The 23924-nt window shown below is 38.7% G+C and overlaps 3 protein-coding genes across 6 annotated transcripts; 1 reads left to right on the top strand and 2 right to left on the bottom strand.

Annotated features, from left to right (window-relative positions):
• The first annotated feature begins 727 nt into the window (after positions 1–727).
• Positions 728–4623, top strand: LOC149018029 (triacylglycerol lipase OBL1-like). The gene is made up of 5 exons (XM_089152364.1): positions 728–1290; positions 2856–3049; positions 3155–3188; positions 3495–4108; positions 4190–4623. Exons 1-5 carry the CDS (start codon positions 978–980, stop codon positions 4436–4438), a joined length of 1404 nt encoding a protein of 467 aa, XP_089008490.1. The 5' UTR covers positions 728–977; the 3' UTR covers positions 4439–4623.
• Positions 4624–4711: 88 nt separating this feature from the next.
• MCCB (3-methylcrotonyl-CoA carboxylase) lies at positions 4712–12070 on the bottom strand. Its single transcript, XM_089152363.1, has 10 exons — positions 11653–12070; positions 11448–11567; positions 10377–10811; positions 10149–10239; positions 9234–9466; positions 8985–9149; positions 6699–6773; positions 5512–5643; positions 5340–5396; positions 4712–5262 (listed from the first exon to the last, which is right to left on the bottom strand). The coding sequence occupies exons 1-10, from the start codon at positions 11851–11853 to the stop codon at positions 5059–5061; spliced, it is 1713 nt and encodes a 570-aa protein (XP_089008489.1). The 5' UTR covers positions 11854–12070; the 3' UTR covers positions 4712–5058.
• Positions 12071–14078: 2008 nt separating this feature from the next.
• LOC149018027 (uncharacterized) lies at positions 14079–21660 on the bottom strand. Of its 4 annotated transcripts, none has more exons than XM_089152361.1 (8): positions 21285–21660; positions 20855–20984; positions 20650–20730; positions 19875–20576; positions 16990–17356; positions 16778–16859; positions 15560–15812; positions 14079–14673 (listed from the first exon to the last, which is right to left on the bottom strand). In XM_089152361.1, exons 1-7 carry the CDS (start codon positions 21450–21452, stop codon positions 15606–15608), a joined length of 1737 nt encoding a protein of 578 aa, XP_089008487.1. In that variant the 5' UTR covers positions 21453–21660; the 3' UTR covers positions 14079–14673; positions 15560–15605. The 4 variants fall into 4 exon arrangements, with proteins under 4 accessions (XP_089008487.1, XP_089008485.1, XP_089008486.1 ...); XM_089152359.1 differs by having other exon boundaries at positions 14083–14677; positions 21285–21659; XM_089152360.1 differs by lacking the exon at positions 14079–14673 and adding an exon at positions 14689–15261.
• Between the last annotated feature and the right edge of the window lie 2264 nt (positions 21661–23924).

Below are 23924 nucleotides of genomic sequence, written 5' to 3'. Positions count from 1 at the left end.
TTGTAAGTTTTTGGAAAATCCAGACGCAGGGGAAGCAAACTTGAGCCATAGAAGGCAGAGTAAAGATGAAGAGAGAATAATTCTAATCTGGGATGTGTGGAATCAATGTGAATCATTCTGGGAAGAAATGTTGATGAAAAGATAAAGAAAGATTGTTTGTGGAACAGGACTTTCCCATTGGAGAATTAGTTGGCAATAAGGCCAGGAAGGTCGACTGGGTTCATCTGTACCCATTAAAACTCCAACCTATAGCAGCAACAGCTATGCTGTTTAAAGGAGAAAGAGCATGGATGTTACTGTATCATCCTGCCACCATGAAAATATATGGTCATGCAGAAAGCTTATAACACGCTTTCCTTTGTCTTTCTGGGAATTTTCAACATGATTCATGAAATCACATAAGGGAAATGGTAGGTAGAGCTTTTTCTGGTAAAAAGTAGGGAAAGTTAAAGAATGGATTCTCTATTCCCTTCTTGGGTTTGGGGAAAATTAGGGTGTGAATTGGGTTGCAAGTATACTTCAATTCCCTCCAATGATTTGTTGTGATTTGGAATTTCCCTTTCTCCATTATCTCACAAATATCTCTTAGAATTTATTATTTTCTAAAATGCCCTATTAGATTTCATATCCAAGCACATAATTGGCAGAGTAAGTATATGCTGCACACCCAGGTTGTAGCCCAGTTTTATCCATTGCAGTATTGCTTCACGTACTTGACAACCCAGAACTGATTTTTTTTTTTTCTTTTCTTTTTTTTAAATGAATAAAAAAATAAACTCCTTCATATAATTAATGCCCATGCATATGATCTAATTTGTCCATGTGGATTCATATGATCATAAGATAGTATTCTTTCACCCATAAAATCTGCTTTTTCTTTGATTACACCAAATTCAAACCTAGAACCACCATATCCTCTTCATCTTCATCTTGTCTCCGCATACCTTCCTTTCTTTCTTCTTTCCATCGATCTGTCCATGGCTGGGAATGATGAATTCTGTGAAAACTATCTTGTCTTGACGCCAGAAGAAGCAAGCTTCTTTGATCTCTTCCGAGTCTTATTTTCCAGAAACTTAGAGGAAAGAAGAGGTGTAAAATGTAAGCTGGAACTCATCAAGGAAGCCCATCATCGTCAACTTCAATGGCTCATCTTTGTTTCTCTTCTCTTACAAAAGATTCTCCTCCTATCTGCAAAACCCATGTCTTGGGTTGGTTCAGTGTTGGATCAGTGGCTGAACCTTATTTCTTGTAATGGTGGTCTCACGAAGCTTGTTCTCAATTTTATTACAGGTTTGTCTGCTTCTTTTGTTATGTTTCTTCCCTGTTTACAGTACTTGAATCTTTTAACAGCTTCTCAATCTCATGGGTTGAAAAAGAAACTTTATTCTTCATCAACCAGTATTTGTCTGATGGTTAAAAAATAAAATTTCTCTTCATGCGGGTAGAGGATTCGGAGTCTGGCTTTTTCTATTTTTATTGTTTAGGACTGATTTATTGTACACTCTTCTACAATTCTAGACAATTTACGGAAATGTTTGATGTTAGTTGGTATGATAATGAGTTTTCTTGTAAATTCTGTACTAATGGTATCAGAGCAGCAAAACCTCAAACCCATTAATCCTTGCATGGAAGGAATGATCTTGTCGGAAGTGAATCTAAACCCCAGAATTGATAGACATGGATCTAGGTATCGGTATCATGTTACCCATCTCAAATGATAGGTTTTGGTTTTTGAACATTATCATATGATGTCGATTGTATACTTACAAAGAATAATTGACCAAGTCCAAAAAAATCCATTTTAAGGCATATTAAGAGCAAAACCATTTGGTATTGTTGATATCTACAAATACGAAATCTGATAATGTAATGATTTAATTCCATGTTGACCGTGAATATTTCAATATTATGATGACCAAAATAAGAATATTCCCAATATTATGCACCAAAATCATGCTAATAAGAACTCAAAATAGATCAATCAATGATGAACAATGAACCAGTTGAACAAGCTAACTTCATCCTTCATCACTGAACCAGTTGGTGAAGCTAAAGCAGTCAGCCCAACTGGTTCAGGAATTGCTCAGCAAGAACCAGACTTAGAAGACACGAATCCAAAAGTTTCATCATATAAGTAAAGGGAAAAATACAAGCCACGGAAATATTTTCTATTACTATATTTGTGCAAATAAAAAATGGTTGTGGCTATCAATTGTACATTTGTGACCATGACTTCATACTTTGTTAATAGGTTTCCAAGATTTTTCTGAGGTTTTTAAAAACTTCAAACTAAAGCATCAAATATAATAGCTAATCCGGTTGGGAAAAAATTTGGGCAAACAGATTAAAGAAAATTTAAGTAAAGCAAATGATGATTGCATCAGTAAGGGCCAAAGCATCGTGGCTGGTTTGATCAAAATTGACTCTTCCGGAAAAGGAAGAACTAACCTTCTCAGCCATAAGCATGGAAATATAATTAATATTTATCACTTTTAGTCTATTCTAGAGATGATTTATACCTAATTTGATAGTTCATAGTTGTGTAAAAAATTATATAATGAGCTCTACCAGATACATAATAACAAAAAGGTCAACCACTGCTGGTGTTCCTTGGTAGGATTTCTTATGTAGGTATATCTTTTCAGTATAACATGACGTCTCCTTTTGCGTACTCATGAACAAGTCTTGGGAAATTATTATAGTCTCATATCATTTTCTTCTCATATTTGATGTTTTTCCCATTACATTGACCACTTAGATTCATCAGGAAAAAAAAGGAACTAGTTAGTGATGGATAACAACTTCACCAGCTAGTAATTCGTTTGAATGATGAAATATTGGCTAATGGTGTACAGGGAGTGTTGTGCTTCCGGATAAATCATCATCTACTTACACATCAATTGCTGGAAATTTGGATTTAAGAGTGGACTTGGACAAGAGCATCAAACATGGAGACTGCAGATATTATGGGGCACTCTCTATGATGGCTTCTAAATTAGTCTATGAGAATAAAGCCTTTGTGCAGAACGTTGTGACAAATCATTGGAAGGTTTCAATTTAAGTTCTTTCAGGCTATGGTTGTTATCATTTTAAAGAATTTAACCCACAAAAAGCTGTGCTAACCCAGTTCCATGCATTGTCTGTTTTAATGCAGATGAAATTCCTAGGCTTCTACAATTTTTGGAATGGTAAGAAGTTAAATATGGTTAACTTCACCACTAGATTCCAGTCAGTTGTAATTTGTTTAATCTTTGTGTGTCAATAGATTGTTCAACTTCGGTTGGTTTTTCAGTGTGGGAAGAATGAATCCAAAACTAGACCACTAAGGAAAGCTTTGGTTTCGATTGAGTTTGATTTACTTCTGGGTTTATATTGGGTTGATTTCAAGCTGGTTTCCTCAACCCAGTTTTGATTTCGGTTTTCGCAGCTCAAACCGACTTCATAGATTCCTTTCAGTAAGGTTTTTGACATCCATCCATTGTTGATTAATGCAGATTATCAACAGAAAGTAACAACAAGGGCTTTTATGTTTCAAGATGAAGAGGTTAACCCTGAAATTATTGTGGTGACTTTTAGAGGCACTGAAGCATTCAATGCAAGTGACTGGATTACTGATGTTGATATCTCCTGGTATGAGATCCCAGGTGTGGGTAAGGTCCATGGTGGCTTCATGAAAGCTTTAGGCCTCCAAAGAAACCTAGGGTGGCCAAAGGACAAACTACAAGAGGGCAACCACCACTCTGTTGCTTATTATTCTATCAGGGAATTGCTGAGAAAGATGCTGGAAAAGAACAAGAAAGCAAAATTCATTGTCACTGGACATAGCTTGGGGGGTGCACTAGCAATTCTCTTCCCATTGATACTTTCGTTACATGAGGAAACATGGATATTGGAGAGGTTAGAAGCAGTGTATACATTTGGACAGCCTAGAGTAGGGGATCAGAAGCTTGGAGATTATATGAAGAAAAAACTCAAAGTGTATGGTGTGAGATATATAAGGCTTGTTTACTGTAATGACATGGTTCCCAGGTTACCTTTTGATGACTCCACTCTCTTATTTAAGCACTTTGGCACCTGCATCTATTACAATAGCCTCTATGAATGCAAGGTAATTTTAATACATTTTGATTACTCCACTCTCTCTGATCTTCCGAAACTGTTCTATTTATTATCTTTCTTGTGAACACAGATTGTGCAAGAGGAACCAAACAAGAATTACTTCTCCATACTGGACGGAATTGCCGAGTACTTAAATGCAATGTGGGAGCTGATTAGAAGCTTTATAATTCAGTACATGAAGGGGCCAGATTATGCAGAAGGGTGGTGTATGAGAATGTATAGGCTTGTTGGATTGGTAATCCCAGGGTTGCCAGTTCATGCACCACCAGATTATGTGAACTGCACCAGATTGGCTTCCCCATGCGAACATTTCCAATAGCCACATGAAAAGCATCTATGATAACCTCAAAAATGCATACAAATATCTAATAGGTGAAGCATTAGAGGCTGTGTACCTTCATTCTGATGGGTTCAAATGCTGTAGTAACAACAGTAAAAGTGTCTTTTGATATCAATGTTTGTTTTGGATCTATATATAATTTTACTAATTTTGGGGGATGCATGTAAAAAAACCTTCTATTTTCATAATCATCTTCCACCCATCAAGTAGAAAGGTGCTTTTTTTAAGGGGAGAAAAAAAAACACTCCAAACAGATTGACCCAAGAAGGTTTCAATTCATTATTTCTTAGTAATGAGGTAATTTTTGGCAACTCAGCTCTTTCTTAGGTTTCAATTTCATTATTTCAATGATACTCACCCTTAAGATCCATCCTAGAATAGATGGTGGCGAATCATGTTGAACATGCCAGGAAGTAGAAGGAGAGAATATGTGATGATGATTTTATTAATTCTTGGTTCTCTTGCATTGACCAGACATGCTTCTTATTAGATCATATTCCAACAGAGTGGAAGAGCCTTGTTGCCTAGTTACATGTTTACCATCTAGTGAATCCACTGTAGTGCTTGTGACTGAAAAAATATCCTGCTAGAGCGAGGACTTACATTCTGAATACACCATACTTAGTCTCTTCAGGGACAAGTTTCATGGAGGCTGAGAGGCAGAGACCTAGAACTTTCCGTGTGTCTGCAGGATCAATTATACCATCATCCCAGAGTCTTGCAGTGGAGTAGTAAGGACTTCCTTCTTTCTCATATGCTTCCACAACTCTAGCCTTGAATTTCTCCTCTTCTTCTTGATCCCACTGATACAGATGAATTGCCCTCTTAATGTTTGGTCATATATAAGATATCGTAACTTCTAAGTTCTTAACAAGTTTACCTCAATTCCTTGCCTTTTCTTGTTGCTCCTTTCAATTTGAGCCAAGACACCAGCAGCCTTCAGATTGAACCCAAAAAAATTGAAAATATGTAAATAACCTTTGAAAGTGTGCTGGTCTAGCACCACTTAAGAATTAATACAAAAATGTTCTGGCCTGAGTAACGAGAGCTACCTGGGGGCCACCCATCACAGAGATCCTGGCAGTCGGCCAAAGGAACAGGAAATTAGGACTATACGCACGCCCACACATTCCATAGTTACCAGCACCAAAGCTTCCACCAATCATGATTGTTATTTTAGGGACCTGAACAAGCCATCAGAATGCACGTGAAATACATCAGAATAACTAGATTAGAAACATAGATGTCCTACACCCAAATTTATAACATACAACAGTCAATACAAATGACTGATCATGTACCTTCCAAGGAGTACTCTCCATCATGTATATATACTACATACGGAGAGTACTCCTTGGGGGGCGGGGGGAGGAGGGAGGGGGGAGTAGTACATGCAAATATATAAAACAAAGCCCAAGCAATACAACAGAACACTCAAAACTGGGAAAGAAGAAAAAAATGGGAAAAATAGAATTCTCTTAGGCTGCATTTGTTTGCAAAGGTGGGGTGGGAAAAAAAACATGTGGGCCCCATATGTAATGGAGTGAGGGAGAAGGAAAGGGAAGGAAGGGCTTTTGTGAAAAAGTGTTAAATGTGGGTCCCACTTTGTTGTTTTTCACACTTTTTCACAAAATCTCACCTAATTTATGGGATTTTGAAAAGGCATGAGGTGGGAAAATTAACATGCCACCTCACCAGACAAGCTTCCTACAAGCTTCCTTAAATTTAAGGAAGCTTGTCTACCAGCTTTCCCACCCCATGAACCAAACAAACCACACTTTAGGGATTTCATGAAAAAGTTTGTTTTTTCAAACTTTTTCCCACCCCACCTTTATTCTAGCAAACAAACGGTGCCTTAAGATTCTAGAACAAAGTACCCATGCTTAAAGCAAAGAGTCCTAAAACAAGACGATGACCCAGACCTACTAATGCCTAACACTAACAACAGCGACCAGGATGGCAGTGGGGAGGGTTGTCAAAACCCAAGACCTTCCTTGCCTCGCACAATTGTGTGGGTGTAACCCTCCAGATTAGGTAGTTGTTTTGTTTGGTGTGCAAAAGCCCCTAGCGCCCTCCCAAAATTGGCTTAAACAACATGTCCCTGCCCTGATTGTATAGATCAGTAGATCTCTAAAGGATTTCATGGGAAACAGGTTTGGTGAAGGGGATGACTTGGAGACCTAATTATAGAGAAGCAAAACATTTCCAAATGGACATAAAGAAACAGGTTCAGTCTAACCTTTGCACAGGAAACTGCCATCACCATTTTTGCTCCAGCTTTGGCAATCCCGCTTGCCTCAGATCTTGACCCAACCTGTCCAATGAATGAATTGAAACAATGAAAAATGATGTGCAGTCTGCATATCTAAAAATTTCAGTTTGAATGTGCTTTCAACATAAACAGTGCTTCCTCCCCAAAAAATAGAGGAAGTTGGAGATAATTTAACCAAATAGATGAGACAAAAGTGAAAACGTGTTATCTCTTTTCAAAGAGAACCCAACAGACAAATAAAGACTAGCATTTGTTTAGAGAGGATTTAATTGGAGATTGCAGTACGCCCTACTTTTTAGATAAAAATGCCATCATTTTTAAGAAACAGGAGTATTGGCAGCTCAGCTGTAGAATGTCCAAATTGAAGGAAGTTAAAACCATTTTTATTAGGAATCTTAAATAGTGAAATAAATTTTCAGAAAGAAAAAAAACAGAAGACAAAAAATGGATTTTTCCAGCACTTTGGTTCAACTGGTTCAAACCAATACCAGTAATTCGAGATTTTCAAGTTCAGTCAATTTTAGGTCCCAAATGGATTTATGGGTTGTAAACCAAGGTACTTTTGGGTTTTCCATTGTAAAAGACTTATTGTCCCATACTACTAGTCTAAATATGAAGGACCTTGCGGGATCGGGAGTAACATTCTATTTTAGAGTTTCTATGTCCCAAAGTCAGAGTTATAGGAAAGGTTATAAATATATGTACAAGTATAAACCCTCATGGAAAATTTTACCTGAGAAAACTTCTGTATTTGAGCCTTTGGTTCTATGGTGATTCTGGAAGCCTTGGTGGCTAAACCATGGTTGGTATACTCATTGGATGCCAACCTTGCAGATTTGTCTCCAAGATTAAATATACAACAACTCAGCCACATCCCCACAGGTTTACAAGTAGACGGAAACTAAATATTACACAGGACTCAAGCGTAACCCCACAGTACCCTTGGATCATGTACTCTTAAATGCATAGTTATTGACAGATACTAATGCTTATGCAAAGTGAAATGGCATGCCAGGATGCAACTAGGCAAGTAGCGAATCCTAGTTGCATCTACCAATCCTAGTTACATCCTGGTAGATGTGACAAGGCGAGGGTGATGATGGTGTAGCAAAAAATACGGATCCACCTAAGCAGGGATTGACTTTACGAGTATGGTTTTTCTAGCACAAACCTGATACACTCAGCGACAACATCACATGATTGATCCTTTCAGGGGCAAGTATTGACTCAATGGCCTATATGCTAAAGAGATTAAGAAGAAAGCATGTTGCACACTCATGCTGTTTTTAAAACCTTTTTTGAATGAATAAAAAGTTCATTACCAAAGGAAAGAAGAGGGAGGGAGATACACATGAGAACCGAGAGGGCTCAACATGCAGCACCAAGCCTTACAACAAAGTAAAAAAGTGCAAAAGGAGAAATAAGAGAGGGAAGAGAGAGACAGAGAGACAACAATGGAGACTTGTTGGAGAAGGGAGAAAGAGAATGAGAGAGAGTGAGAGAAGGAAGAGAGGGAAGAGAGAGACAGAGATGGAGGTTGCCAAAGAGGGGGGGGGGGAGAGAGTGATAAGAGAGGTAGAGAGCTGGCGATGGCCTAGCACTTGATGGCAATGCCCCCTTCCCCACCCCCACTCCCCTTCTGTTTTTTAAAATTTACTTTCATAACACAAAGGAGGAAAAGCTTGGTCCACAAAAACATAAATAACTTCAACATGTTGCGTCTGAAACTTCAAAAATTTACATCACATGAAACAACAAGGCAATTGGATTCAAACTAATGGAAGATAAAATTAACATTATATCATTTGATAGCAGGAAACTTGGAAAAACACAATCTGAAACTTATTAAGAAGGTCACATGGAGCTTAACTAGAAGTGACCAAGACTGCCAAGCAAACAAGCTAAGCTGAACAAAGAAAAGTAGCCAACAACCAGCTCCATGTCGAAGCTCTATCCCCTTCCTTCCCCCTTTTAGCTCTTAGGTAAGTAAACCTTATTATATGTCATTAGACAGACTATTTGTTTTTCAACCTCACTTCAAAGAAGAAAATTTTCAGTGAAATCCACAACATCATATGAGAAGACCACCACCAAAAAGGGAAGCCACTGCTCAGTTGTTTGCCGTATTTTACAGAATGCACAAATTCAATGACAGATTTGAGTCACTCTGATGTGCACCCATCTTGTTACATACTGTTAGAGACACATAAAAATAAATAAGAAGCTGATTGAAGACAAAGAAGAAGAATTTACCATAAATCCAGTAATATTCTGAAGAAATATCAAAGGAATGTTACGCTGAGTACATAACTCTATGAAGTGGGCCCCTTTTAGAGCAGACTCTGTAAACAAAATTCCATTGTTTCCAATAATTCCGACAGGTTGTCCAAAGATTCTTCCAAAACCTGTTACAAGAGTCTGAACAGAAGATGTAAAAAGTTACAATGCTTTGGAACAACAAACAAAAACATTTGCAAGACAGGTGATTGAAAATGCCCTCACAGTGCCATACAACTTCTTGAATTCATCAAATTCACTTCCATCAACAATACGGGCAATTACTGATCGGATGTCAAAAGATTGCCTGAGGTCTGTTGGTGCAATGGAACGGAGCTCCTTCACATCATATATTGGATCTTTAAAATCAGTGGCACCATTTGATATGATTCCTTGTTTTCCAGCCATGTACAAGTTCTTAACAATATTCCTTCCAATGGAAAGTCCATGCAACTCGTCTACAATCAAGACACTGAGTCAATAAATAATCAAGCATGCAAGTGGGGGTTGTTTCTCAAGAGTCACCAAAAACAATATGTAAATATACATATATGTTACTTGCCCTTATGATTAACATTCAAGTTTTTTGAAAATCAGGAAAAATAACTGGAAGATTAGGCCTTTAACAAAGGAAGACCAGCTGTTACACCAAACATAGATTTCCTTTTCTTTCTTTTACCATTCCCTTCCCCCCCCCCCCTCCATTTTTTTTTCTCTCCTGCTGGAGAGGATTTTGGAAATAGATACACATTCCTACTTGGCATTAGTTGTCCTTATTGCTACAGTAATACTGGGACAGCATGCTCACTGTAAGGACACTCCCACTATTGTAAATTCGTGAGTAACCTTTGACCACTACCATTGGCTCTTTTTCTTGCTTAATGAACACGATAAGAGAAGGAAGTGGAACTTTTCATTTTCAAGTCATCTAAAACTCAGGGAAGCAAAGTAAAGAAGAGCTATTTAAACTAGTTCCCTTTATGTACACTATAGAGATATTTATGCTATTCCAATTTATACATTACCAACTAGTTAGGTGGAAGTTTGAAGCATGAGTCAATGCATTGTGGATGTATAGAGAATAAACACCAGGAAACCTCCACTATAGGCCAGAGAGAGCAAAAGGAAGATGGACAGTACCTTCAGCAAAATGATCAGAGACACCTGATACCTTGCAATGCATGCTCGCACCACCCAAATCCTCTGCTGAAACCTCCTCTCCTGTCGCAGCCTACCAAAATTGCGCCTTCAGACACACCCTATAATCGAAAGATACGGTTCCAAAGAAAGGATCCAAATCACAAATAAAGAAGTTATAGAAAATAGCAGGAATTGGAACATGAAGAGTCCCAGAGCACCAGAACTAACCTTCACTAGAGGAGGCCCAGCCAAAAATATAGTACCATTTCCTTTGACTATTACACTTTCATCAGCCATTGCAGGAATATAAGCACCTCCAGCTGTGCAAGAACCCAAAACCAGTGCAATTTGAGGAATACCTTGTGCAGACATTTGGGCTTGGTTGTAGAAAATTCTACCAAAATTATCCCTGTCAGGAAAGACATCTGCCTGTCTTGGAAGGTTAGCACCTCCACTGTCAACAAGATAGAGACATGGTAAATTGCATTGGGAAGCAATTTCTTGTGCTCTGAGGTGTTTTTTAACAGTGATGGGATAATATGTTCCCCCCTTGACAGTGGGGTCATTAGCAACAAACATGCAAAGCCGTCCATGCACTGTTCCTATTCCAGTTATTATCCCTCCAGATGGTAAGGATTCTTCATACAGTTCATGGCCTGCAAGCTTTATCAAGAATGTGCAATTTAAAAACAGGGGGGGGGGAAAGAGCACTTGCAATAAAAATACATCGAGCATAAAAATGGACAAATCCAAAATAACAAAAATTAAAGGTGTGTTTTCAAAGCATCATTCTTCTAATCCAACTTAAGAAACAAGAGACTAGCAAAAATAGGAAACAAGAACACAAATCTTCTAGAAGAAATGTTAAGATAAATATACTATAACAAGGCACATGTTCTCAGAAAATCTGGAGAAGCAACGTGCCAATCATACACATGAATAGGTCATGGCTCATAGCACGACATATATATCATCCAACCAAATCTTCCATCTTGATCAAATCTGTTTAATCGATGGAGCGGACCTAAGAACCAATCCTCAATAAATTGCTGTCTTCCAGGCAAATAGAAATTTCTATAAGCGATACAGAAGGTGTACAATTACAATACTGTTATCAGGGACAATTTTACAGAAAGAATCTCTGTATGTGTGTAAAGACTACAAACACTATGCATTTTAGATACAGTTGTTATGCAGTGATCTGAAAACTACATGTCAAAAGATTGGAATAGCATTTGATCCCCAAAACTTAAAAATCTGAATAAAAAATCTACATGGGCCATATGAATTGATTCGAACCTGTGATAGCTCGAGAAAAGTGGAGCCAGGATCGATTAAGCGATCAATGCGTTCTCTTGGAAGAAGCTTATTCCGACTCTTGTTTCTTCGTAAAGCTTCAGCGCCGCCCCCAGAGATAACCTAAAACAAACGGAAACCCAATTCTTGTTGAACGGTCGGCAAACACAGAGACAAAAACTGAGCTAAAGAGAGCCTATGAAAGAACCTTATTGATGTGAGAATGGAGATGGGAAATGAGGTCGTCCATGACTGTAGAGTTACGAAGGAAGGCATCGGAGTTGCGGTCGAAGCCGTCTGGCAGAACTCCCAAAGAATACTCTCTTGTAATACGAAGAAGACTGAAGCTACTTCTTCCCACAGCAATTGATGAAGTTGCTCGCTTCGCGCACACTCTCAGGCTCTGCATCTCTCCTCTCCTCTCACTCGTTCGTTCGTTCGTTCGCTCTGATTGTGATTTTGAGTATTTTACATTAATTTCACAACAGCTATTAAAACACACACCTCTCCATCTCGCTTCTGTGTTCCGTGACGAGGCCTGTCTGGCTGGAGAATGTCTTTCTCTTATCCGACGAATTAAACAAACTCAGAAAAGCTGGAGCTGAGTCAGCCGATGCGCTTTCGAAACTGGAAACCGATCGGGTTCTCTTATCCAATTTTATAAACTGTTCACTTAACTGAATATAAAAATTCAGGAATAGAAAGAAAATAATGGATTTTTCAACCCAGTCACTGAGTATCTTAAAATTAATGGCATCTTTTAAACTATCTAATTTATTTGTTCAAAATAAATTAAGGAATGAAAAATAAGTTTAGTATGTCAAAATAAAAAATTATTAGATAATGAAGATGAGTAAGTGAGACAAGAGAGAAAAAATATGGTTTTTTTAAAAGAATGTGTATTGACTATTTTACCCTCATATTAACTGTAAAATTTTAAGTAAACCTACGCATAAATGAAGAGAATGAAATTTTCACCATAATCCATAATAAACATTTTGTCTATTATAAATTTTGGAAGTTTTTCTATTATTTTAAATAAAAATAAAACTAATAATAAATGCCAAACAATGTAAAATAATAAAAATTTCTCGTAGTTGAGAATGATAATTGATATAAAAAAGAGCCGTGAGAAACCAATTTTGAACAGCCTCGTTCTTGATCGACTCAAAACTAACATCAATAGCAATTTTTGCCAAGCAAAGCAATTCTTCCACCATCTCAATTGGCCATTGATGTTTCGGATGTGGGAGATGTTGTGGGATAATTTTGCTATTGCTCTGATAATTTTGCTATTGCTCATATAGATACCATTTTGAATCACATAATTGAAACATTCTAGTAGACCACGAGTCACCAGTTTAAGTTGGTTATTTTCTGGTAGGCACCCCACCATACATTTCTGAATGCACCATTCATGAGAACTCCCAATAGCATCTAATCAATTACTTTGGTCATTAGAACTTCCAGCACACTGTAAGAATGAGTCATTTTGAAAATCATATATATGAATTGGCAAACACATTCTATTGTTTGGGAAAGGGGACTAAATTATGATCAGACCTTTACAGGGTGAAAATGTATCAAAGACACTCCTGTCATCAAGAAACCAAAGTTAAGTATTGACATAAAAGCCTATCATATGTTGTGTGATATTACTGATAGGAATACTACCAACCTTAGAGGGACAGAGCTAGCTCAAATGCAAATTCCAAAGGAAGTTTGGAAAGTTATATGAAAGATTAAAGTTCTACCCAAAATTCAATGTTTTTTTCTATGGAGGGCTTTTGTCTGGAGGTTTGGCTACTGTTTCAGCCTTGAAAATTAGAAACATTAATGTCCATTCTTGTTGCCCTTGGTGTGGGGAGGAAGAGGAAACTATAGACTATGTTTTGTTGGATTATCATGTTGTTAGGCTTGAGTGGCTCTTATCCCCTCTTGGCTTTGCACCCCCAGCTACTAACATTTCTCTTCCTTGTTTCATAGAGACATGGAGTAAAATGGGAGCAGATAAGAAGGTAAAGCAACAAATGTCAAGCTTGGCTGCTCATATTTGTTGGCAACTGTGGACAGCAAGGAATATGTTGTTGTTCGAAGGAAAGAGACTGCTTCCAATGGAGATAGTGAAACAAGCAATTAAAAGTGCCTTGGAGTTCTCTAATTCGTCTGCGTCTGCAAATAGTGCTCTCTCAGGCTTTGGAGGTAAAGGAAGACAAACAGCAGTTTTGGGTTCCTCCTCCTTCGAGGTATTTCAAGCTTAATGTTGATGCACCTTTAAAGAACATGCAGCGAGGGTGGCTTGTGATGTGTTATTAGTGAGGCAGCAGGGGTCTTCATTGCAACGTCTTCTATTCCATTCCATATGCTTTCAAATCTATTGTGGATGGTGAAGCTCTGAGATCAAGGGAAGGGTTACTACTTGCAGCAGGTGAAGGCATAGATGACATTATGGTAGAAAGTGATTGTCAAGATCTTATTTGAATGCTTAACTCTGAAGTGCAGGTCCCTACTGCGTTGCTTAGTGTTGTGGAGCATATTAACCATTTCTCGTCCTACTATCTTGTAAGTTTACTTTTAATTCTTAGAGAGTGATGACGTTGCGCTCTCTTTAGCTCGGAGGGTAGTCTCCTTAGTAGGAAGGACTGACTGCCATTATCCAATCCTTGGTTATCTGATTTATGTAAATCCGAGTCATTGCGCTTTTCCGTTATTTCATCTTATTCTACTGTCTGAAATTTTTTCCCTCTCCAAGTCATAATTTGTTTCTTCATGGTCCTCTACTGTCTGCCTGTTCTTCCTCTCGAATCATAAATAACCCTCATGGATGCTTATATACATATATCTTATGTATAATTGAAGGGTCTTACCAAAAAATAAATGTATAACTGAAGGGATAATATATAAGTAGAAGCGAGAAGCTATTCTCTTGTTCTATGATTCAACTCGCTGATTTGATAGACCGGAGACTTTCTAGTTGATGATGAATTTATCATATGCTATGCTTAAATCGAACGTCTTATTTCTTTGAATTCAAGAAACACACTTCCATTATTTGAACCACTATTACATTCTTTACATATACGTCATATCCAGAATGAATGCTGCTCATGCTGGGCATTGGAAGTTAATCCTTCACGCTGCGGCAGAACTGAATTATATATACCAGAGTCCATGCCAAGACGAATCTCTCCCTCACTTCTCTAGTTCTCTGCAATTTCTTCTCTCTTCTCTACCTGACCAGAAAAAAACCATACTTTTATTGGAACAAAATAATAGGAAACAAATTACCACAGGTGTAAAAAACAAAAAATTAAGATCTTCTTAATAAGGAATAGGACAGCGATCCAACTCTCAGATGACCACTGACGTATGATTTCTGGGTACACTTCTCTGATATAAGCTTACAAGCAGATAACTATTGTTAATTAGAAAACTTGGAGACTTGGAGACCCAAGTTGATCTCCTATCTAGGAAAAGAAGATCCCACTGCCCTATGTAAGAAGAAACCCCATTCTCTGTTCGCTCCAATGTTTCAATATTCTCCACTTTCAAGTATGTAATAGGTGTTCGTGATGTTCTGCATAGTGCCATGTACGCAGGTTGACAGTTGATGTGGGAAACTCAGCATCCATCTTATTGGGACATTCTTCATAAGTTTATGGTCATCTTCTCCTGGGGCCGAAGGCACAAGAGACAATAAGCATTTTGGCGGCTCTACTGTTCCACTGCTAGTAAATTTCTTATATAGACCCCATCAGAGTAGAAATTTCCCTCATTTTTCTTTCAGAAGTATGAAGTGAACATGTCGCAGACAAATCTAGAAATTGTCACGGACAAGACAACAAGCAAGAAGCAAAACTAAGTGCCAATTCTCAATTCAACAAAAGCTTATCATTTTTTACTCCAACTCAGTAAACTGCCAAGAAGCAACTAAGTGCCAATTCTAATTGAACACAAGTTTATCATGGTTTAACACCAAACCTTTCCAGTTGGGTCAAAAACAAAGGCCACTGTTCAAAATGTTGTTGAGAACAGTGAGCAGCCAATCAGGCACAGTACTTTGAATTTATGAGACAAGAATGGGCTTTCATGTGTGCATGAGAGAGGGAAGTTACCAGGATTTCAGAGGAAGAGAAACATTAACCACTCAGTGCATGATCATCAGAAGGCATGGCAGGTGAAGCAACCACTTAAGGAACCAACATGCTTAGTCTTACTAAAAGACAGAGCTCTACTGGAACTCCGAGGGACCTGAGGGGTCTGGCTCAATGACACTGACTTCCTCATTTCTTGTGCCTTCTTTTGAGCTGATCTCAGTTTGTTCATGATCTTGTCCATTGAAGATGATCGCTTCTTCTCCAGTTTCACCTAAATCACACATTCTAATCAATAAAACCGGCAAATGAGAACATATACAGCACAATTATTCTCCTACACGATTTATCTTACAGAGAAGGGGGCTACATGATAGTGAAAAAATCCACATGTACATGCAGGCACAAATGAAAGAGAAGAAATTAATACAGGAACAACTTTTCTTGCGTACATGAGCATGAATTATAAACACAGCAGCCACAGAGATTCCTCAAAGATTTTCAAAATTATTAGCCTCACATATGATGTGGCAAGTTTTAGGTAGAACATAGTAGGAGATCCTCCACGTCACTTAAGCAAAGAAACATCAGGTTTTGTTTTTGCTCTTCCAAACCCCACCCAAAAAAAAAGAGGAAAAAGGAACAAAACACACTCACAGACATGAGAAGAATTATGTGTTGAAAACAGCAAATAGAAGTGCATCTCACATTTATTTATTTTTTTCATTATTTAATAATCCAAAAGAGATTCATGGCCTAGAACCACAGCCAATGGAAGCATACTTTCAGTGATGTATTCTATTAAATCCATTAGATAAAGACTAAATGTTTTAATTATTTTTATGAGGAATTCCTTTCACATATGGACTTGAGGATACCTCCATGTTGGACTTCACAAAGGATAAAGAATTCAGTTAGAAAGGTTGCCTCTCAGATGGCTTGTCAGAATTGGACAGGCCATCTCTATGCATGAATGAGCAATTATTTCTCTGGAGGTTCCTTGTAGGCCCAATCAGAAAACCTCTACTATATGCATTGATAGATAACAGCATCTTTTTTCATTTCAAAACAGCTTTGAAATACTGTGACCTCCATCTCAGCATATAGTTATGTCTTTTTCCTTATTTCGATTTTGACGCTTCCTAAAGAACCAAACAAACATATAGGGCCCCTCATTTTCTTAACTAGAAATCTCTACTTTAAAACGAGAAAGAGAGACAAAGATTATCAAAGGAGAACCTCTAGTTTCCGTATTGCTTCTTCAGCCTTTGCTTTCTGCAAATTCTCCCATGCAGTTATCTTGGCTTCCTCCCTACTAAGCCTGAAAGGAACATGATACATGTCATACCTATAAGCATTATTCACTATTATGTAATGTGTTCGCTACCAGCTAATTTATATGTCGAGTGAAAAATTGTACAAAATCAAAAAGAAGAGAAGAAGATGCACACTTTGACTGGCAGTTTGATTTATCAGCAACTTCCCAAGCTGAAACTTGAACTTCTGCAGCTTCTTCTTTCCAGTGCTCAGCATCCACTGACCCATTCTCAGGCCTTTGGGTACCATCTTTTCTGGACCATCCTGCCACAGTGACTCGCTCATCTACCTGCACATCCCTGACTGCTGATTTGGAAGAATGGCGGCTCTGCAGCTCAACAATGGGATGAAGCATGGAAAGGGAAGAGGGAAAGAATGAAGGCCTCTCCTTGGGAGATGAATGGGTGCTACCCTCAGGGCTCATCTGTGTTGCCACATCCCTTCTTGAAACAGCACTAGAAATCATCGTTGTTGCATCCTTCGTACAATCAGGTTTTGCTTCTGCAGAATCAACACACAGGAAATTAGTTGGAGTTTTACTCTCTTAGGATCTGAAAGGCTATTCTTTTGAGTAGGAAAATCACTTCTCAACGCTGCAATATGAATTGGGATTGAATAGCTCATCTCCTAACAGACAGTAGGAGATCTTACCACCAAGCCAAGGCTTGAATACATGGTATTGATTGGTTTTCAATAAGACATCGTACAGACAGGTCTGAATAATAATGATGCTTCTACAGCAACACAAGGCTCAGCACCAAAAGCAACACCCGAAAACAAAAATGAAATAACTTAATAGGTCTTCACAGTTCACGGCATCTTCAGTCACCAGAACCCAAACAATTGCAGGTATGGGCCTCCAATGTTATTGTTCAGTAACCAGGTAAGGCTCTTTTTGGTATCAATACAGCAAATGAGAAATTTCATTAAAATGTGCACATCGAATTTAGTAAAAAATAGAAAAACCCCAAAACCAAGAACGCCAAGGATTAGAGAGAATTCAATCTCATGGAGTCAAGCAGAAGAGAGGGAAAAGCACACAACACCATACTCTTTCACTGTTCTACATTTAACAATCTTTCTGCCCAACATTCTTCAATTTTTCGAAATTCACCAACCATTCTTTGCCAAAAGTTTGTACATTTATTTAGGCTGGATGGCCAAAAGCCTAAAGCAGGGTGAGGGCATCAAAAAAGGTTTATCCAATGTCCTGGATCCCACCTCCCAAAGATTAAAGCCAAGAAATTAATGATATATATTCCAATGAGATCAAGTAGTTAACAGGCATAACTGACTTTTCTGGGTGAACAATTTTTATATTACAGTCCAAAAGGGAGAAATTACAAATGGAAGGGATGGGGGGGTGAAAACTAGGCTAACAGGCCCTAGGAGACAATAAAAAAGAAGTATCTAGTTCCCAGGTAATGAATTTGTTCCTCGGGAGTCTCTGTAGATTGGGAACAAGATGAGAGTGCTTGGATCAAACTTCTTTACAGATGACCTTCCAAATCTGCTCAAGAGATCTGGACTTGGAGGTCCATCGTGCAAAGGTTCCACTCCAACCAAATATGAGCAACACACACCAAATACAAGCTTTCTCAGGGTAAATGCAATAGAAGATCCTCAAAAAGGAATAGGTGAGCCAGCGGCACTCAGTCTCAAAGGGTTGAGTTCTCTACATCGACCCAGATGTGAGGCAAGGGCTTGGGTCCAAATCGATTTAGAGAAGGGGCAAGCAAGAAAATGTGGTTAGAGTCTTCTGACTCACGGCAACAGATGCAAGATGGGGGCTTGGATTGATCAGCTCATGAGAAGGGATTGGGTGGGCAAGCCATGGGATAAGGCTCTCCAGGCAATGAAGGTTTGGCAGGGAATATGGCCTTTGAACCAAAACTAGGTTGCTCCAATAAATCTTAGGGGAGGGGAAAAGGGTGAAGGTGAGGTTCCAAGGATAAGCTAAAGAGAAGGAGCCCTTTCTGGAGGAAGCCAGAAGAGGGTGTCCCAGTTAGGAGGAAGGGGATTGGATATGGGAGCAGGAACGGGCCAGATCTGATCTAGGTCAAGAAGGCAGGTAGACGGGATATTCCAAACTCCATTGGAGACTGAGGAGAGAGGGGAGTCCTCGGATTCCAAAAGAGTGGACCGTTCTGGCTCCTAGAACATTGAGGCATAGGGGATTTGCATCAAAAGAAATATCTAGAAATACTCACGATGGCACTTCAAGGCAGGTGGAAAGAGAAGCTGTCAGTGATAGCCAACACACAAGTATGGTGCTGAAAATTGGGTGCTAATTGAGTTTTACTCAATTTGGAGGAGAAAATTACTGCCTAGCGGTATATCAAATCAAATCTGTTGGTTTGGAAGATAAATAGGAAACCTGTAGTAGGATGGCACATATTATTGCTTATTTGCTTATGGATTCATTCGGTTCTTCATCCTTTTATGTCTGCAACCCTGGCTGTGATGCGGAAGCTTATCTGGAAATGGTTGTTTGATAGATCAAGATGGGAAATCAAATTTGCATTTCTTGCACTTGTACGCATTGGAGATGATCCAATATGTCAAGAATAAATTGAACCTGGTTGAAAAGGTCTCTAGGATGAACTGTTTAAAGGAAAAGGCATTATGTGCCCAGTTCTTTATTTTGTAATTGGTCATTTACCAGCCAAACCTATCCAATAAAGGTGGTCCTCGGAGAACAATCCGGTATTAGTGAGGTGTTGAAGGCTTCAACTACAATGTAAATGGGTAGGTCATGCTCCTCTAATTTCATTGATGACAATAAACTGCACACCCGTTCCCTACAATGAGAACAAGCCTACGTAAGGTATCAGAGAGCATTCGTCCCTGCTAAGGTGGTGAGGGACTGAGGAGAACTTTGTTCTGAGTGTTAGAAGGAAACAACCGCACTCAGAGCAATCCAAAACCAATCGACTCAGCCTCAGGAATTAAGCCAACAAAAAGAAAATCAGCAAATAAAACGCCTAAAATAACCTAGACAAAATGAAGAATTGTGTACCTTTTGCCCCCATCATCGATAACAGGCTCAATATATCCGAACAACCATGAATGCTAGCTGACCGCATCATGCTAGGGTCCAGGCCCTCAAGAAGAGGACCGCCGCCGCCGCCACCATTCCCACTCCCACCACTACGACGGGGGAAATCATCTGCTAACAGTGGTCCTGCAGAAAACGGAGAACTTGCCGTGTAATTAGCAACATTGCGGCTTTCAAACATCGGCATAGCTGGCGAATAACTAGAATAGTAGGCGGTTCCCGCTGCTCCAAGCGGCCCGCTTTTCGATTTCGGCTTCCGCTGAGGATGCGCCAATGAAGATCTGTTCACTCCATCTCCCGAAACCGGGCTGCAAATCCACCTTTCTGCATCTTCCCATTTGGAGGGTAAAGTCCTTCCACTGTTGAAAGGCAAGAGGGCAGCAGTACCATACCTCCGGTTGGCATTCACTGGCAATGGTACCCGTTCAGAGCTCCATCCTTTCTGCATCCCTACACTTCCGTGCGGGTAAGTCGGCGTTCCTGGACTAGGCAAGACACCAGTTTTGCGAGAAGAAACTGTGTTCTTCTTCACGCCTTCCAATTGCGGCGAAGAACTGATGACATCGTTTGCTCCATTGTTCAGATCAAGTGAAGCAGGTCTTCGCCTACCCGACCTTTTAACAGCCGTAGTAGCATCAGATTTGAGTCGCCTGTTCTGACAGTCTGCGAAGAAACCGTTTTAGAGTTCGGAGTTGAAATAATGGAACCTCATCAGTTTAAAATACAATTTTGGTACCTTTGACAGCTTGGGAGAAAGAATTCTGGGGTTGATTTAGGGCGTAATTGTCGTCTTTTGTCTCTCTTACGTCTTCTCGTTCTGTAAAAATGACTCTGTTTTAGAGAACTGTCATCCCAAAATGGAAGCCACATGGCGTATGTGTCTGATTTTTTCCACAAACTTTTTTGCTTTTGTTTGAACTTTGAATTAGTGTAGGCTGTACCTTTTGCCTTTTCTTCTTTTATAGCAGGGACAGGGAGACTGTTCTTATAGACTGTGCGTGTTAGTCTATTCGGATCTAAATCTGAGCCACTCGAACACCAACGGAAATCACGCTTATTCCCTGTCAAATGCTGGATAAATCAAAGATCTTTGCTATCAGCAAGTCGGTGAATTTCAAAATTGAGTGTCAATTTCAAAGCTCAAAAGCTCCATTTCCAGTTCGATGCTGAACTTTCCAGTTGGAAAAACAAAGCACGCACCGACGAATGTAAAGATCAAAGAAGTGAAACAAAAAAGGGAAAAAAAATAAGGAAGAGAGAAAATAGACGGCATGTGCATGCAAATGCGACACAGGTGTTCCAAAAATGAAAATTTCCAAGAGTTCATCAGCACTAACAAATGGAAGATGATAGAGAAAAGTTGAAGATTACCTCGGAGATTTCAGAAACCGGAGCTTCTTCATCATGAGCATCGGATACATATGAACGATTAGCACTTCCAGAAGTAGAAGAGAAGATACTTAAGATAACAGAATCAGGACTGTCGTCTCTAATTCTGAAACCCGATGGCTTCTTCTCGTGAAACCCTAACCCCGGCATTGTCTGCAATTCTCATCACAGAATACGGTGAGAGGAGATTTGAATGCGAAGATGACATTGAGATTCCTTTTAACGCGGAAGAAATTTCGCTCTAATGGCGATGGCTGGCGTTGCTTAGACAGTATTACTTTTATAATTTTGTCTGCCGTCTCTTCCTTTTATGTGCGACGCGTGCTTGAAATTTGAATGAGACCCGCGAACCACCAACCGGAATCACATCACTTTCGCCCACTATCTTTTTCTCTTCCACCTTCGCAGTTCAGCTCATACTCCTTTTTACTGTAATGCCAGTTTAAAATTTCAAATTAGAATTTAAATGCGTAAGACGTGAAGGGTATTTTGGTCTCGTGATGATTTGTCACTATCTAAAGCAGGTAACTATAATTAGTGCCTGGGCTCTGAAGCCTGATAGCCTGACTTCGCGGGGTTAATGACCCTGACTTTAATAAATTAACCTAGCTGGCTTACTTACCACGACGTGAATGCATGATGGCACTGAGTGGGGTCCACTTTTTGCCTACGTGGCATACTGTTTTAATTTCAACTGTGGTGGTCAAAACCGATCACCAATCCGATGTACCCACGTACCATGCTCAACAAAAGAATATACCTAAAAAGAGAACATTTTTTCTCTTTCTTGACACGTGGATATTTATAATGAAACGGTATGGTGTCCCCACCAATACTTACGGTGGTTCCATTTCCAAATCCCACCGCTAATCTATTTTAATCTCATTATAATTTCTCTCATTTAAGGATTAAATTTTCTCTTTTGTTATAGGACCGCAGCAATGCAATACAATAGCGGACTCTGTAGTTAGTAACGAATTGTTTCAGTGCCACGCAGCACAGAACTGCCTATGATTGAAATCTAAAGTTGTTTCATCTCCACCGCTCATTTTGTCTCATTTTACGTATTTTACATTTCTTATACAGCACTCAAGCAAGACTTTAGCCAGAAAGGCTTATTGTTTGGCCACTTTACATTTATTGACTCAATAACTTCATCTCTGCATCATCGGTTACTACTCAATAAATTACTTTTCTACCAAAAAAAACAAATTAAATTAATGGTCATTGCTATGAAGAGTCTTACCGGAGGAAATTATGTGAAGAGTCTGACTCCTCTGCCCCATAACACTATCCGTATTCGTCTTTTTTATATTTAGGAATTTACCTTGTCAATGGTTAGAGGTAAATCTTCGTCTTAAAATGTATAATGGATGAGACGTTAAACAGGATCATACTTTATCCTTAAATATAGAAGATTCCGATTTAAGATAAGGTTTTCGAGGAAAATTTCAACATTTTCATTTTGAAAAAAATATAAAAAGGTTGTTGTCACTTGTCGGTGGTCAACTTTTTCTTTGATAGGTTCCCTTCATCTCCCTTCATCTTGAAACCTTCTGACATCAAAGCCAACCTCTTATAGCATAAAATCATGAGCTTGAATTTATTTGGATCGATGAAAACGCCTTGTCATATATTTAAATTTATGTAAAAAGTTACACTGAGATTTAAGAGGTAAACAAAAATACCTTGAAATGAAAGTGTATGATGTACCTGTACATCTCTTTTCATTGATCGCATCACATCTCCGTCCATACAAAACATCCCTTCTTATCCTTGTTGACTTTCCACTAACAACTTTGGTCATTTTTTCGTGACACTTCTTTTAATCTTTGATAATTCTCATATAAACATCGACAACAATCAATAAGCCTTTGTCCTAAGAAGTTCAACTAAATGGACTCAATACATAAATTCTTCTCACCACTTATCTTAATATTATCTTAGGTCTACTTTAAGTTCTTCTACTTCTTTCAATTTGGAATAAATTCCTTATGGACTAAGCTTATTTACTTGCACTCATCCATATTGTGGGAACCTTTCCTACTCATTACCACATTTAAGTGTTGACAAAGTAATTGTTGCAACGAATGTCTAAATAACCATTGTCCACTTATCACTATAGCTTGCTTATAGTGTTGCACATTGCTTCTTTTGTTGATGAACGAGCTAGCATTGTGTTTATCATCAAAGGTTGTTAAATCTATGTAAAGATAGTTTTACTAGGTTTTGTTCCAGTGTTGGTTGTCGATCTAATGCATAACCCTCCTCCTTTACTAGAGATACTTAAAATATTCTTTAATACTATAATGTTTAATGGCATGAGATACCTAATTGGTTAACAATTGTAAGTTGTAACCATGAACATTAAATTTCGCAAGGGTTATCCTTCTAGTTGTCAAATTAGACACCAGTTAGGCTTCAACTGAATCAACATTGATTAGTGCAGGTTCCCTAAGTAATTGGTTTGAGTCCGGATCATCTCCTTGTCGGAGGAGCACTCTCTATTCCCCGACGGCTTGACAACCACAAAATATAGTGGGGGCCCACAAGACTATGTGATTAAATATTTTTTATAAATTTTTTATTGTTGTTGCTTGTGGGTCCCACTATATTTTGTGG

The sequence above is a fragment of the Hakea prostrata genome, chromosome 4 (assembly GCF_041222555.1).
Source record: "Hakea prostrata isolate BN-2017 chromosome 4, UWA_Hpros_2, whole genome shotgun sequence".
In the NCBI taxonomy this organism is placed as follows: domain Eukaryota; kingdom Viridiplantae; phylum Streptophyta; class Magnoliopsida; order Proteales; family Proteaceae; genus Hakea; species Hakea prostrata.
Note: the sequence above shows the minus strand (reverse complement) of the source record. Positions and strands in the feature narration are given on the sequence as shown.

Excerpts from the sequence above, each read along its gene's own strand:
- LOC149018029 (XM_089152364.1), top strand. The coding sequence starts at position 978 with ATGGCTGGGAATGATGAATTCTGTGAAAACTATCTTGTCTTGACGCCA. Across the intron at positions 1,291-2,855 it reads TGTTCTCAATTTTATTACAG|GGAGTGTTGTGCTTCCGGAT; the intron begins GTTTGTCTGCTT and ends AATGGTGTACAG. Across the intron at positions 4,109-4,189 it reads ATAGCCTCTATGAATGCAAG|ATTGTGCAAGAGGAACCAAA; the intron begins GTAATTTTAATA and ends TTGTGAACACAG.
- MCCB (XM_089152363.1), bottom strand. The coding sequence starts at position 11,853 with ATGCAGAGCCTGAGAGTGTGCGCGAAGCGAGCAACTTCATCAATTGCT. Across the intron at positions 10,812-11,447 it reads CTTTTCTCGAGCTATCACAG|CTTGCAGGCCATGAACTGTA; the intron begins GTTCGAATCAAT and ends TTCTTGATAAAG. Across the intron at positions 5,397-5,511 it reads CTGTGATGGGTGGCCCCCAG|GCTGCTGGTGTCTTGGCTCA; the intron begins GTAGCTCTCGTT and ends TTCAATCTGAAG.
- LOC149018027 (XM_089152361.1), bottom strand. The coding sequence starts at position 21,452 with ATGCCGGGGTTAGGGTTTCACGAGAAGAAGCCATCGGGTTTCAGAATT. Across the intron at positions 20,731-20,854 it reads AAAAGAAGAAAAGGCAAAAG|AACGAGAAGACGTAAGAGAG; the intron begins GTACAGCCTACA and ends TCATTTTTACAG. Across the intron at positions 16,860-16,989 it reads AAATCAAACTGCCAGTCAAA|GCTTAGTAGGGAGGAAGCCA; the intron begins GTGTGCATCTTC and ends TGTTCCTTTCAG.